General features: G+C 34.5%; 1 protein-coding gene across 1 annotated transcript; it reads left to right on the top strand.

Moving 5' to 3' along the window:
• The first annotated feature begins 8,715 nt into the window (after nucleotides 1–8,715).
• MTO3 (S-adenosylmethionine synthetase family protein) lies at nucleotides 8,716–11,081 on the top strand. The gene is made up of 2 exons (XM_089628268.1): nucleotides 8,716–8,809; nucleotides 9,611–11,081. Exon 2 carries the CDS (start codon nucleotides 9,641–9,643, stop codon nucleotides 10,829–10,831), a length of 1,191 nt encoding a protein of 396 aa, XP_089484394.1. The 5' UTR covers nucleotides 8,716–8,809; nucleotides 9,611–9,640; the 3' UTR covers nucleotides 10,832–11,081.
• The last annotated feature ends 4,720 nt before the right edge of the window (nucleotides 11,082–15,801 follow it).

Here is a 15,801-nt window from a genome sequence, read left to right as displayed (position 1 = left end):
CACATTTTCAAAATAGCGCCTATTTTTATTCCTTTTTTTTTAAATAGCATTTTTTTTTCAAATAGTAAACACTTATTTTACAATAATAAAAAAATTAAAATAAAACTGTAAACATCAAGGGAAAAAAATATTGGTTTACAACTTTAAAATAATATTTCACATAAAAACTTAAAGGACGCTACTCTTGCGATAAAGTAAAAAGAACGGCTACACAAGTAATTAGCACTATGTCGATATGGGGCAAATTAGACAAAAAATATTTGGATAAACACTGTAACAAAAATATAGGGAAATTACATGACTATCTCAAATCCCACGTACTCTTCTCTAAAAATCTCACATTTCAAATTTTACCTTAGATACCTCCCTCAATAAAAATCTGGACAAAATTGCTCTAGATAATACAATTCTACCTTAGGTCTAAATCTCTATCTTCGATCTTTTTCTAACTTTTGAATAGTTTGTCTGGATTTGCAAGTGTTTACAGTTTGATATTAATTGCATTTACAGTTTGATATTAATACTATTTAGAGTTTGATGTTGGTAGCGCTTATAGTTTGATATTTATAGTGTTTACAATTTGATACTAGTGAATATTAAAAACGGAAAGTGTTTAAATTGAACAAAAACATTATATCATATTAGATTTTCAGTTTCCAAGTTACTGACAATTCTAGGTTGTGTTTGGTAGTTAACTCAAAAAGTTTTTGTTTTCTATTTTCTAATTTTTGTAATTGTATTGAAAAATTATTTTGCAGTTGTTTTCAAAAAGCTGTTTGGTACAGTTTTCATTTTTGTTTTTGAGAAATTGAAAAAACTGAAAAAAGTGTTTGGTATAGTTTTCATTTTTGTTTTTGAAAGAATGAAAAGAGAAGATGCGGAGGATGAGGAGAGAAGAGAAGAAATTTTTTTTCAAAAACATATTTTATTTGTTTTCAGTTTTCTTTACTCTTTTACAAAACAACTTCAAAAATTTTTTAATTTTTTTTCCAAAAACTTAAACCAAACATGTTTTCAATTTTTTCAACTCAAAAACTAAATTTTTTTTTTTGAGAGGAATACCTAAATTTTGTTTTATGAACTTTCTCTAGTAAACTATCAACAAAAACTCTTAAATTTTTAAAATTCCTTTGTAAATTCATTACTTATTTAATAGAAACTCGCTTAGATTTTAACCTTCTAACATTTTTCACTAAAATTGCTTATTGATTGAAAAATGAAACACTAAAAAACACTCCAAATATTGAATTGTAAACCTTTTTTTTTTTTTTTTTTTTTTTTTTTTTTTTTTTTTTTTTTTTTTTTTTTTTTTTCAGAGCCTATGAACAAATATTCAAGTATTACTGTTGATGCTAGAAATCACACCAAAACAGTAGTCACGGCAATTTAAGTAAATAAATGGGTCGATTTAGATTTAGAACTGGGCCTCAAATCTCCGTTGCAAGACCAAATGGAAAAAAACTTGAAGAATTTTGTATGTTGCAAAATAACAATTAAAAGGGAATCGAATGCAAAGACGAGCTCGGGGCTGTATATTATATCGCTTCGAATCAAGAGATGGCAGAAATGAGAGGGGGAGAAAATAGAAGTCATGTAACGTGTCCCACGTAGGCTTAATTATCTTATTATATAGTCCTAAAATTGAGGTTGCGAGCTCCGGGTTGACTGGTGACACGTCGTGTGTCAGTTGAAGTTCACTACTGCGTTTCGAGACACCTGTCGTTCAAACACTCATTAATTGGGGGGCGGTTACGGATTGTCGGGCTGACTGGCCCTATACCTGCGAGTCTTCGGGGATCAGTTATCTCGAGCTGATATTTGAATCTTCCTTCAGGCTGACACTTTTCCTGGACCTGTTATTATAAATTCGTGGGCTTGGGCTCAACTTCTTTACATTGGGCCGAGTTCCTATCTTCTTATTTCTAGGACGAAGTCCAACATCAACAATTACTATAGTTCTTTTAACTAGCACAATCAATCCCACAAGATTTTTAGTAGAATAAAACACAGTTGACTACATATTACAAGGTTACTATTCTCTATATTCATTTTGAGTCCGAAACCTGCGCAAAATCAATTATAATTAGATTCACCCAATTTTTGGTCCTCCAATTCCCAAAAATGATAGTATTGTCCACAAATTGGAGGTGAGAGACATATAGACTTGGGGGGTCCTATCGAAAGTGCATGGGAAGACTCATCCTCCATGCCGCGCTGAATTCGTCAAGACATTGTGTCTCTGGTATTTTCTGTTTATGATAATAGAAAATAATACCGAAGAAAGGCAGCCCTTCACCCAATACTTCTATCTAGAATTAAAACCCTTCCTTTCTATTACGAAATCTAAAAAATCTCAATCTACCATGTTGTAGGCATGTTAGAGGTCAATTTTGCACCGCATTTTTCCATTTTGCCCTTCTTGTTTCTTTTCCACTTCATTGGCAATAAGAATTAACTTGGAAATTCGTCCCCCTTTAACAAATATGCCTTGATACTTAGAAAAGGTTTTGCCAAACTGCTTTTTAATCCTCTCGCCCAGACTTTGGTCAGTATCTTATCTCGTAAGAAAAATGATTGGCTCAAAGTGTTTACCTTTGCGGTATGAAAGTTTCATTGGCGCTTTTGTTGGTTATGCTCGACTTCAAAATTCTTGAAAGAACAATAAGACATCGTATTTAATAATTTCCTAAAAATTCTAGAAGATGGCCAAAGTAAAGCCATTTGGGCTTGGTAAAAGGGAGTGTGGAAGGTCTCTTCGAATGGCCTAGAGAGACCTTCTGAGCTCCCTTCGAGTCAATGTTGTTCGATTTGTCACAAGTAATTGGGTTAGCTTGATAGAGCTCTTCGAAGAACCGGTCCCAAGCTCATCCAATTGACCTTTGAGAAAATCCGTATTGTGCCTCTTTTCTTCCTACCAGTCGAGACATCTCTCTAGTGTGTAAAGAAGAGAAGTCTCATTTTTTACATTATGATTTTCTGAACAATTCTCCTTTCCTCCTCTAATGGATTCATAAACATTATTGAATTAATATACGTGGCTAGCACGGTTGGATTTCAAAAAAATTATATTACATCTAAGAACCATGACTTAGAAAACCATATGTCAGAAATTCAAATTCATAAATAATCAAGAGTAAAACGAGAAGAAACATTTCATACTAACCCGTGTGATGGATGTCTTGTAAACAGTGTTGGTTGTCTTGATTTTGATCTTGATGTCCTAAGAATAGTTGGTGATGAACTCAAGCAACCATGAGTAAGATTTCACACAAAAAGACAATATATATATGTGGGATTTTACAAAAAATTTGAAATGGGTTTGAATATTTTGTAGTGGGGTAGAATAGAAATATTGAAATGTTGTTTGCTTAAATTGGCTATATATTTAAATAAATTAATAGTTTGATTAAAATTTTAAAAGGGTAGACTATTTTTTGGCCATCTACTTAACTCGTCATTCTTCACATGTATAATTTAAAATTAACTACACAACAAACACTCTAAAAACGTATATTCTTTTAAATCATGATAAATATAAAAAAAAAAAATGGGCTAAAAATAGATTTCAACAATTGAATGTGTCATACTCTGAAGGCATGAAATTAAGAATAAACGTTACTAGGAAATTTTCATTCACTTTCATTGTCTTCAATCTTGCTGCAATGTTCATCTTCCAGCACACGACTTATCATCATAGTCGAACTAAGACCTTCTATAGATTTCATAAATTCCTTAGCACTTTTAGTTTTCTTTAATGTGAACTCGATGTTGTTTTCTACCGCCATTCGCATAAACATTAGGCTCAATCCGTTAGATCTTCCCAAGCTTTTATGGAAAGATCTCTACTCATCATTGATTTCTTCAGTAAGAGGAGCGGGTTTCTCATTTAAGAGGGCCAAATCAAGATTCAAAACACCGAGGTGAAACTGAATTTGTTTAGACTTTTCAGAGAAATTGAGCCCGTTAAACTTAATAATAGACGTGACTTGCGATTGAAGAGCAGCATGAAAAGAGGTTACAAAATACGTAATATATGCTCACTTATTAATTGCTTTGAGTAATAAACTTAATCTATAATACATATTAAGATACATAAATAAACACAAAGTATATATTGAAGTTATCTTTGGGTAAAACAACAATGTATACAATAAGGTAACATAATCGATGATCAAAATAATTTCATAAAAGGTAATTGACATACTTCAATTAGAAATATTTGTAATTTTTGGATATAGCAAACATACTTGACCAAGCATATCAATTTACCTCGATAATGCTCATGAATTATAAAATGAATAATCAACCTTTGGGCTATCCGAAAGGTTTATAACTATGAACTTCAATCATCTCATGACAAAACTTTGAAATATCATAATCTCATTTAACTTAAAATCATCATATAAACATGAGTAATTAAATTTATTTTAATTTGATACTCAAAATAAATTTTTTTAATTTGACCACTTTGATGACTAACAAATTAATTATAGAGAAATTGCCCCATTTGCCATTAATTTCATAACATTTTCCCATTTTCCACCAAAAGACTAATTTTTCCAAAATGCCACTATCTATGTCAACAATGTTGACATCTATTTTTGTCATTCACTATGAGATGTCAACAATGTTGACATCTCGGTGGTATTTTGGGAAAAATTAGTCTTTTGGTGGAAAGTGAGAAAATGTTATGAAATTTGTGGCAAATGAGACAATTTCTCTTAATCATAATATGAATATAAAGATAATGTAATGATATATAACCATCTTAAATACATTATACGATTATTTGGTAATGAAAAACTTAAGAAAGTCGATTAATTTCTTCTTGGCTAAAATATTTAAGAGAATAATCATAAATATTGCCTTCAAATAACCAAATCGTTAATATTCACGTAACTGGAATCCAATCGTTAATCAGATACATAAACGTACTCTTCTCTCCATCACCGTCAACATAAATTAAGGAAAACAAGGAAATGCATAAACGATGATAAAACTTAACAATTAGAATGTAAAAGTAACATTATTAATTCCAAGCCATGCGATATACTCATAGAATACATAATATTAAGCCACGGTGATAAAATACTTAATGGCATCTTTATTAGTGGGCAATTGTCTGAGACATCAACAAAATAATTATCCCGACAGGCATAAAAAAAAATGGCGGCGATGATAAAAGAAATTCGGATGCAAAAATAAATCACTCACAGACAGCGAGCATCAGATTCACTTTATGCGGTAAAAAAACAATTCGATTGGATTAATTATAATAACAGACAAAACGCACCGATTCTAAAGGTTATGATCAGCGATTAAGGAATAAATTTGAGTGCGAACATAAATCAACCAACAGAATATCGCCCAGTAACAACAAAAAAAGTAATATACCAATTCAATCAGTAAATAAACTGTTCTCAATAGAGCTGATACCACATTGTTGGACATTGTGGCTAGTACTATGGACGATCATTTGTACATTATGGATACCGATCCAATAATATTTGGCACGCTTGCGAGTTTAATGATGTTAAAAAAAGATATCGAGCATTTCTTAGTATATGAGGAGATTGGAGCCACACCTAAGGTATATACTAAAATAAATTTATTTTAATTACAAAAATAGTATTTAACTTATTCATCGATTAGGCACTTGTACGCAAATAATCGTCGAGAGGCGAATATCAATTTGTAAACCCGCACGAAGTTGCGATCGATGTTAAACTAAAAACATCAATGACCGAGTGAGTCATATTATATCTCGATTGAGTGCTTTGAGAGGAATGCAAATTTTGCTTATGCCGTGGAACTTTTCGTAAGTTCGTAATACCTCTAAAATATTATATTTGTTTATCGTTTTTTTTTAATAATTAATAAGTTAATAATTTTGTTTATTTAGGAGGCATTGGATCCTTTTGGCCATGAACGGAGATGGTAATGTGTATCATTTTGATCCTCTTCATCAAGCAATTTCGAATGATCTAAAAGCGGTCCTTTCAACATAAGTAATAAATTTGTGTAGTTTTGACATGATACAACTATATTTTGACGTGCCTTTGAAGGTTACTTGACATAGTGAAAAGGTACTATATAACTTAAATAATTTTAATATAAATATGTTCAAATGATATTGATTATATTTTATCATAGGGCCCAAAACAACCGTCATATATGGAGTGCGGATATTTTGTCTTACTCATGATTAGAGACCTTTTTAGAGGAAGATCATTTCATGAAACCCTCGGACGTGTAAGTATCTTAATAACGTTTCTTAATATTGTGTAACGTTTTTTAATATGTTAATATATGATACTTGCAATTGTGGTCGTTGCCAACTTACAATAATGCAGACATGGGCGAAATTCGAAGAGATTTTGCAAGTATTATTGTAGATGGTATGTTTACATCTTTATCTCAGCCTATGTGACGGGATTGGATTATCTATGATTGAAAATGTAGGATATAAAACAAGTCTAATGAATTGTAGAAATGCGTTGGTGTTATTTTGTTATGTACATATGCTTGTTTATGAATGATTACGAAATTTAACATGCAAAATAGGTGCTGTTTTTTTACATTTTTGGTTGATTTTGAGTACTGTTTTAATGTTGTTTTGCTGCAGGAAATATATAACGGAAAACACACAATAAATAAAAAATTAATTTTTTTAGTCGCTCACTGGAAAAGCGACGCCCACATTAAAAATTAATTTAATTAAACTAGGCGTCGCTTATGTTGAAGTGACGTGAGCTGTGCGTCACTTTCTGCTTAAGTGACGCCAGCACATTGTGCGTCGCTTAAGCAAAAAGCGACGCCCGTATAACTTTTTCCGTGGGATCCTACGTGGCGCCCACGTGGAGCGTTGCTTGGCCCTAAGCGACACCCAAACCTTTGGGCGTCACTAGTATACGCGTCGCTTTTATGTAATGGGTCGCTTTTTGAGTGACGCGTATTGGACGTTTTGTAGTACTGGTCCATCGTACCAATCAGAATCTAAAAATCCTAAAATCACTCGAACGACCGACCCGGGGATGGATCCTAAAAATATAAGCACCGAACAACATCCATCGAACAAATTTCATTGAGAAAGCCCGAATAACTAAACATAATCTACTCAAAATGAAACAAAACACAGAATAAAGAATAAACCACATACCTTTTATAGCTGTGAGAGAAGCCAACCAGTGTATTAAAATATCGAGTAGAGGCAAAGCTTAAACGCTTACGAAGAAAAGATTGAGAGAATGAAGCACAGATCCCAAATGAAGAATCCGAAAGAGACGCGACCAAGCTTCCATAAGAAGCCTCGCAAATCAACGGTCAAGATTGAAAAGTTGATACTGATCCACGTCTCACATCACGATCCGAAGGATGAAAACTGAATTGACACCCATTTATTGCAACCATAGGAGAATTGTCACCCAGCAATGATGATTTTCAAATGAATCGACACTCCGACATAAGCCAACACGTGTCTAGAACCAATTAGCAAATTAATATTTATATACCATGAGTTTCTTAGGGAAATATTTGGGACCATCCCGTCTGTTTGGTGTACTAACTAAAAATATCGAACACCCATGAAAGTTTCTCACTACTCATAAATACTAAAAAATTGGAAGGCAGTGTTACGATGAGAATTTACTAGAATAATCGTGACACCGAAAAGCCTTGAAACACCAAACATCATAAGTTCGAGGTGTGATAAGTGAGGAACGACCATGAACATAATTTAAGTTCCAAGTATCGATGGACATAACTGAAAATATCGAAGGAGTCCTCAGTATAGAAGAAGACTAGTCGAACAACACTTACAATGGCCACGTAAGTACCAATAATCGTTCTGATAACCCACGAACGGTTATTAGAGCAATTACTTCGCACACGATGTGAACGGTTATTCAATAATCATTTAGGACGTGGGAACTGATCAACCCACGTCCCAGCATGACACTCGCCAGTAAAAAAACACAAGACCTCCAAAAAGAATGGATGAACACTCATTTCGTACAATACAATGACGTTGCGCAATTTATCATCTTTATTTCACCTTTACTTTGAATTTTCTTATAATTTATACGTCTAATATTGAGATTCGTCTAATATCGGAACAATCCGGTCTTCACACTCGTTATAAGATTAAGCCTATTCGATATATAAGTGTGATCGCCGAGACAATTGTTGTATCTATTTTTTGACACCAACCACATATGAGAGATAAGACTTTACCGGTGTCAAAATAATCATTTTGTCGAGAGTTTTGTGTCCTGTACCAAATTTATTGAAAATCGTGGTCTAAATCATGAGTTCCACATTTTTTTTAGATTTGGTGATGAGGGAGTATATATTTATTTAATTTTAAAAAAATTGAGAATATTAACTTAAGTAAATGTTGAGAATTGACTTTGACCGAATTTTTTCAAAGAGAAAAAAAACATTTTAATTTTAAATTCTATACAATTAGATAATGTTTTCACCAACTCATTCTAATCCTATATATTTTGAGTTGATTTTTAAATAATAATAATAATAATTTGATATAATAAACAATAGTAATATTATAATAATAAAAATAAAAATAATAATAAATCAGCAACACTCGTGTACACTAACCCCCAAATGGATGGCTGTGATTAAATCGCATTCAATAATCATGATTGTGGACTAGATCCCGCGTAAAATATCCAGATTTCTGAACCCGACCCGTGGTCTGGTTATTGAGGGGTTCCTATATAAATATCCTCATTTGCCACTCTTTCTTCTCCATCGAAAACGCTTCATCATTCATTTTCTTCTCTGATTCGAGGTATTTATCATTCACTCTCTCCTCTGTCGATTCATGTTCATATAAAGTCTAGAGACGCATGTATATACATATGTTGACGTTTCTGGTTTCTCTGGTCTTTCGGTCGATTCGGATTTTTTTTGTTTCAGGTTCTTTTTCTTGATGCTATTTTGTGTTGATGTTTTGGCTTTTGGTTTTTGAACTGTAGATCTCGAACTTTGATTAGAAGTTCTTGTACTTAATTTCGTGTCGCAGTAAAGTCTTCATGAACGTAGATAGATCTGAACGAGATGCTAAAGATATTTTGCGATAAATATCAATTCGTCGCTTTCATTTCTTTACATATCGATTTAGATACAGCTATAGCTTCAGATCTCACTTGCATGTCTCATGAATTAGGTTTAACATCGTATACATTTATAACAATAATTTAGTATCAGACCTCATCGGCGTTTTCTCATATTGCGAGCTCGTTTTAAAAGATAGAAACAAGGAAGACCACTTGTGGTTAAATTGACTCGTTAGATCTCAATTTTTCGTATTAATTTACGAGCTAAGCCTTGTATCTAAATTATAACTGCCAATCAATTACCAAATCGTACCAGATATAAGATCACGTGTTTGAGTTGATTTCTCTTTCTCATTCTGGTAGTAATCTCATTGATTTCCATTTTTAAATCTCAACTTGTTTCTTCTCTTAATTTTTTTATTTATTTTTAGTTTCTGACGTGTTCATTACCTGACAGTATGAGTATGATATAGAAGAAACAGAACGTATCTGACTGAGATCATATCCTTTATTCGTTTTTGCTTGGACTGCAGGGTGGTAGTATTTTTTTTTTTAAGCTAACAATGGAGACATTCTTGTTCACTTCGGAGTCGGTGAACGAGGGACACCCCGACAAGCTGTGCGACCAGATCTCGGACGCGGTCCTCGACGCGTGCCTCGCCCAGGACCCCGAGAGCAAGGTGGCGTGCGAGACGTGCGCGAAGACCAACATGGTGATGGTGTTCGGCGAGATCACGACCAAGGCCGAGGTGGACTACGAGAAGATCGTGCGCGACACGTGCCGGTCCATCGGGTTCGTCTCGGCGGACGTGGGGCTCGACGCCGACCGCTGCAAGGTCCTCGTCAACATCGAGCAGCAGAGCCCGGACATAGCCCAGGGCGTCCACGGGAACCTCACGAAGCGGCCCGAGGACGTCGGGGCGGGAGACCAAGGACACATGTTCGGCTACGCCACCGACGAGACCCCCGAGCTCATGCCTCTCTCCCACGTCCTCGCCTCCAAGCTCGGGGCCCGCCTCACCGAGGTCAGGAAGAACGGGACGTGCCCGTGGGTGAGGCCCGACGGGAAGACCCAGGTCACGGTGGAGTATCTGAACGAGTCGGGCGCGATGGTCCCGGTCCGCGTCCACACCGTGCTCATCTCGACCCAGCACGACGAGACCGTGAGCAACGCGGAGATCGCGGCGGACCTCAAGGAGCACGTGGTGAAGCCCGTGATCCCGGGGAAGTACCTCGACGCCGACACCATCTTCCACCTGAACCCGTCGGGGCGGTTCGTGATCGGCGGGCCCCACGGGGACGCGGGGCTCACGGGGCGCAAGATCATCGTCGACACGTACGGCGGGTGGGGGGCCCACGGGGGCGGGGCGTTCTCGGGGAAGGACCCGACCAAGGTGGACCGCAGCGGGGCCTACGTGGTGCGGCAGGCCGCGAAGAGCGTGGTCGCGAGCGGGGCCGCGAGGCGGTGCATCGTGCAGGTGTCGTACGCGATCGGGGTCCCCGAGCCGCTCTCGGTGTTCGTCGACACCTATGGGACGGGTAAGATTCCCGACAGGGAGATTCTGAAGATCGTGAAGGAGAGCTTCGATTTCAGGCCCGGGATGATCTCGATCGACCTCGATCTCAAGAGGGGCGGGAACGGGAGGTTCTTGAAGACCGCGGCTTACGGGCACTTTGGGAGAGACGACCCGGACTTCACCTGGGAAATCGTCAAGCCCCTCAACTGGAACAAACCAGAAACCCCACAAGCTTAGACTCAAAAACCTTGACATTTCGGGACGAAAAAGAGATCAGATCCAGATTTTGAGGCTCTTTTTGGGGTTGCTTGGATTTTCTTTCTTTTTTTTTTTTCTTCTGTTTACCTAACGTAGTTGGTTCGCTTTCACTTTTTAACCCGCGTTCATGGCTTTTGAGATCGCGTTATTACTCGTGCGTGTTGAGGCGTTCATAAAGAAGAAATGTATGTGAAATATTAATATGCAATATGGAGTTTTTCTTCTCTTCCCTATTCTGCCAAAGGTATAATAAATAGCCTACTATCCAAGCTGTAGGAGCTGAATTTGCACTTGTTTAGTAGAAAAGTTTGTCGGATAAAAAATAAAAATTGGAAAAGTTGGTTATGGCTGCTGATGATTTTGTAGTTTTCATTGACGATGAAATGATTGTAATAAATGCACGATTTTTTTTTTTTTTTTTTTTTTAGAGATACTGGGCGGGTTAATATTTAGTTATCTAAGTCTATTTTAATAGAAACTGCTAATGGAATTATGGGGCGTGGTCAATTGTACTATAACATGAACGTATTTTCTAACAATGTGGCGGGTGTTTGCTGCAAATTTAAATTCTTACAATGTTGAGAATTCTCTTTCGAGTGTAAAAAATGATTCACACTTTTAAATTGTATTATTCTAAGACTACATCAATGACATTTGATCACAATTTTTGTTTGAAAGATTGTCCAAGACTCGTTACAAGGTCATGATTCATGATGTACGTTGGACCCCAGAAACTAAAACCAAACGGTGCTCTTACTCGTTTAATTATCTTTAACATAACTAGTGTAACATAAAGCAAGATTAAGAAGACTGATATCATTTAGCCAAGTTTATTGTGAGTGACAAACATATATAGGTCACCAATTTTATTAGTGAAAGAACATTAATTACATCTTAACCACTTCATTGTTAGCTTGATTCAAATGAAGGACATAAAGCACTTGCAGGATGAAATGTTAAATTCGGATATTGAAATTATGTACGGACTAAACATTATCTGAATGTTTGGTAGACCAACCGAAAATAAAGCCACATCGACAATTCATGAGCATCCGAGTTTTGCAAGGAATGTGATATTCGACTCACCCTCTCGACGTTAAGATATCCTCAAGCCAGTGATCAAGGATTATCTCATAAACACCACAATAAAAAAAAAGGCGATCAGACAACTACAAAAGCAAATGGCTACGAATTTCAAAACAACCCCTAGCAATCGCGGATAAAAAAATGCCATTAATTACTCCTATTTTTAAAAGCGTAATTTAGCAAAATAGCCAACTTAAACGTTGAGAATTGCTAAATAGCCAAGGTTTGGTAAATAGTAGGTAAATAGCCATTTTTATATATTTACAAACGTAAATATCAAGTAAATAACCAGTGCCATATTAAGTCACGTCATCATTTATGGCTATTTACTTAATATTTACCAAACCGTGGCTATTTAGCAATATCAATCGTTTAAGTTGGCTATTTTTCTAATTTTTTGTTTTTAAAATGATACTATACCATTTTTTATTATTTTCTCCTACTAATGAGTCACATTTACATATAGGAATCCGACGAGGTGAACGTCCTAGCCTTTATGACAAGCTTTCCCTTTGGGAATTCGATGGTTGATTGACACGGGAAAAAACTCGACCGACTAGATAGTGAATCAGATCATGGACGCTTGATGCTTGTGTACGAAGCTCAAAACTTCGACCATTGGCTTGAAGTTCAGCCTCATTGCTCAGCTCTCGGCCCCAGCGTTTAGCTTTGAACTTAAGATCTCGGCCCTAACACTCGTCCCTCCTCATCAACCCAATTTGTTGTGCTCGCTTAGCCACAAGGGTACTCTAATTGAACAAGATTATGACATGTACACGTATATGAAAATATTATCCTTGGAAATCTTACTTCTAAATATAAAAACAATGTCTTTGGTCCTAACAACCAAGATTTCATGAATCACGTTTATTCGCTTTAGATTTGAGCATATAAAGTTTGCAATATCTTTTATTATTGGGAAGCAACTTCCTTGTAGTAGTGGAGTCTTTTCAACCATAAAGGGATATATTATTCTGATCCTCATATGGTCTGCATTTTTATATTTTCTTCAATTTTTTTTCTTCAAAAAATTAGTCTAAGCCACCGAAAATCTAAAAATTGCTAGATTGTCAACATTTCGTAAATTTTTGTAACTAGCCACCTCAACTTATTTACGCATTCAAAAAGACAAAAATACCCAAAAACATTATCGCCTATTTTGGGTATTTTTGTCTTTTTGAGTGCCGTAAATAAGTTGAGGTGTTTATTTACATAAAATTTACAAAAAGTTGGCTATTATACAAAACGCTATAAGTCAAATGGTTATATAGCTAAAAGTCTTTTTTTATTATTATTATTATCATTTTGTTATCTTCAAATCGTGCTATTGCTACATCTTTACCCATTTGAATTGAGAACCAGGAAACCGAGAGAAAACCGGTAGGTATACCGATTTTTGGCACTTCCCGGTAACGGTATGAGAAAACCGATAGATACCGAGAAAATCGCCGGTTTCTATCAAAAAATCGGATCGGTTACCGAAACCCCGAATATCAGGTCAATTTTTTTAAAATTTAAAAAAAACTGGCTGGACAATTTGTTTTTTTTTTTAATTTTATGGGCGTCAATCATCTCCACGAGTACTATTTTACCACAACCTCCCGCGTACTCGTACCCATATCTTTCGCTTACACGAGTACTCTCCACCACCACTTCCCATGGTCATTCCGGTCATATGTGGAAGCAATATCTCCATAGTCCAACACTTAACACTAACAAATATTAATGAATGAAAAATGTAATTCAGTGTTAATATTTTTTTAGCTTATTTTGATATGATTAGCAATATATATATATATATATATATATATATATATATATATATATATATATATACACATGTCTGTATTTGTTTGTTCACTGGATACCACTCGGTAAATCCGGTATTTGTAGGTTTACGACGTTGGTAACGGTAACTTTATCGGTACAATTTATGTGTACCCTCACTAGATATCCCGATAAACTATATATTGGTATCTCCCAAGATACCAGTAAAATCAAAGTCTCGGTACAACATCGGTAACAATCTTTGGTTTATGGGTAAAAGAGGTACACTTAAAATCTCGTCAACTATAATTAAATACTTAGTGGTAGAAAGTTATAGCCAAAATTAATTACACAGTACTAATTACCATATTACAAAATTACAATGATATATTTGCATAGTGCTGAAACATGATCTAAACCTACATCTATAGCCAAATTACGTATAAATTTATATATTTATATGAGACACGTAATCAGTGTTGAGCCTAAAATTTTCTTTCCAAGTAAGCCTCTACGATGAGAATATTGTCACCCAATCTAATTGGGGTAGGGGTAAGGATACAAAGTAATATTTGTAAGACAAATTACATTAGATAAAGATTTATATATATATATATATATATATATATATATATATATATATATATATATATATAAATGATCACATTACATTATATTTATAAAGTGAGAGAGAGAGAGAGAGAGCAATATACTTATATACTCATCTACTCATTTGAAATTAATTCTTTTTACAACACTCAATGTGTTCAGGACTAATTGTTATATAATTAGTTAAACTTAAGCTAAGTAAATTAATGTACTAAACTTAATAAAGCAAAGAACGCATTTTTCAGTAGTTAATAGTAAAATTTGAAACGGTCACTAGTTTGAGTAAAAAAAAATGTTAGAATTCTTTTACTATCTTTTTCGGGAAAGAAAGAGGAGAAAGATTTAAGTAATATGCAGGAAAGAAAAAGATTATTATTATTATTTTTTTTTTAGAATTTGTTACATTGCACAGTAAGAAGAGGAATTACACAAAATGAGAACTTTATGCGCCGCCCCATTAGCTTCGTACGGTAGTAACTACCACATTCAAGGATCAGGCGGCTATATAGCTCAATAAAACTTAAACTTTTATAAAATAGCAATAGTTTATCAACTATAGGCAAACTAGCTCAAATAAGATTAATCTAAGCTGAATTAAATTTAATCCCAACGAACTATAAATACATAATGTAAGTTTTATGAAAGCTGTATTAAAATTAATCGAGGCATGATTAAAAATCATAGTACTATCAATTGGCTATTTTGTTATACCTAATGAAACTACGACTATTTTACAAAAGTCATAGTTTGAATCGATTACTTCGTACCATTTTTCTTTTATTAATTAATGAAGAGATGAGCTGAAAGGCGAATGACCTTTGTTTTTGCTAGAGAAAAAAAAAAAGAAAAAAGAAAAAAAAGTCCTACTTGAGGATTGAGAATTGCAAGACAGGTGACACAATTTCAATAACTAATTTAACATTTTTCTTTCTTTTTATTTTATTTTAATGAGACAACACTTGTTCAATCAACATCAATTTTGTCTTATAGCACATGGCAAGGAAATAGAGTGGAAATAGAAGACTACCTTAATTATACAATTAACTTTATAAATGTCCTTGAAATTTGACTCTTTTTCCATCTTATGAATTGCTAAACAATCAATCATTCGTTAATTATTGATAAATAGTATTCAAATAATGTGTTGATTCAAATCTTCCATACATACCCTTCGAGAATATTACGATTATTATTTAAAATTTATGCAGTTGAGTTTGGATTTAATTTATTTTTATTTTTTAATTTCGTGTTAGTAATTCAAATTATCTAAAAAAAATAGGAATTAGTAATATACTTTAATTTCGTGTTAGTACTTCACAAAACGATTCAACTTAGGAGCTAGGAGGTTATTTATAAAATTACTTCAATAATAACATATATGTCCCCCTCAATCTGAAAACACAAAAGTTGACATAAAAGTAAAATCAACCACTTTATCCCCTTTTTAATTTATTTTATTTTATTTTTATATAAAGTTGAATTGAACA

This window comes from Urtica dioica, chromosome 10 (assembly GCF_054948205.1).
Source record: "Urtica dioica subsp. dioica isolate 48M chromosome 10, U.dioica_male_clone48M_v1_H2, whole genome shotgun sequence".
NCBI lineage: Eukaryota > Viridiplantae > Streptophyta > Magnoliopsida > Rosales > Urticaceae > Urtica > Urtica dioica.
This window is presented reverse-complemented; position numbering and strand designations above follow the sequence as displayed.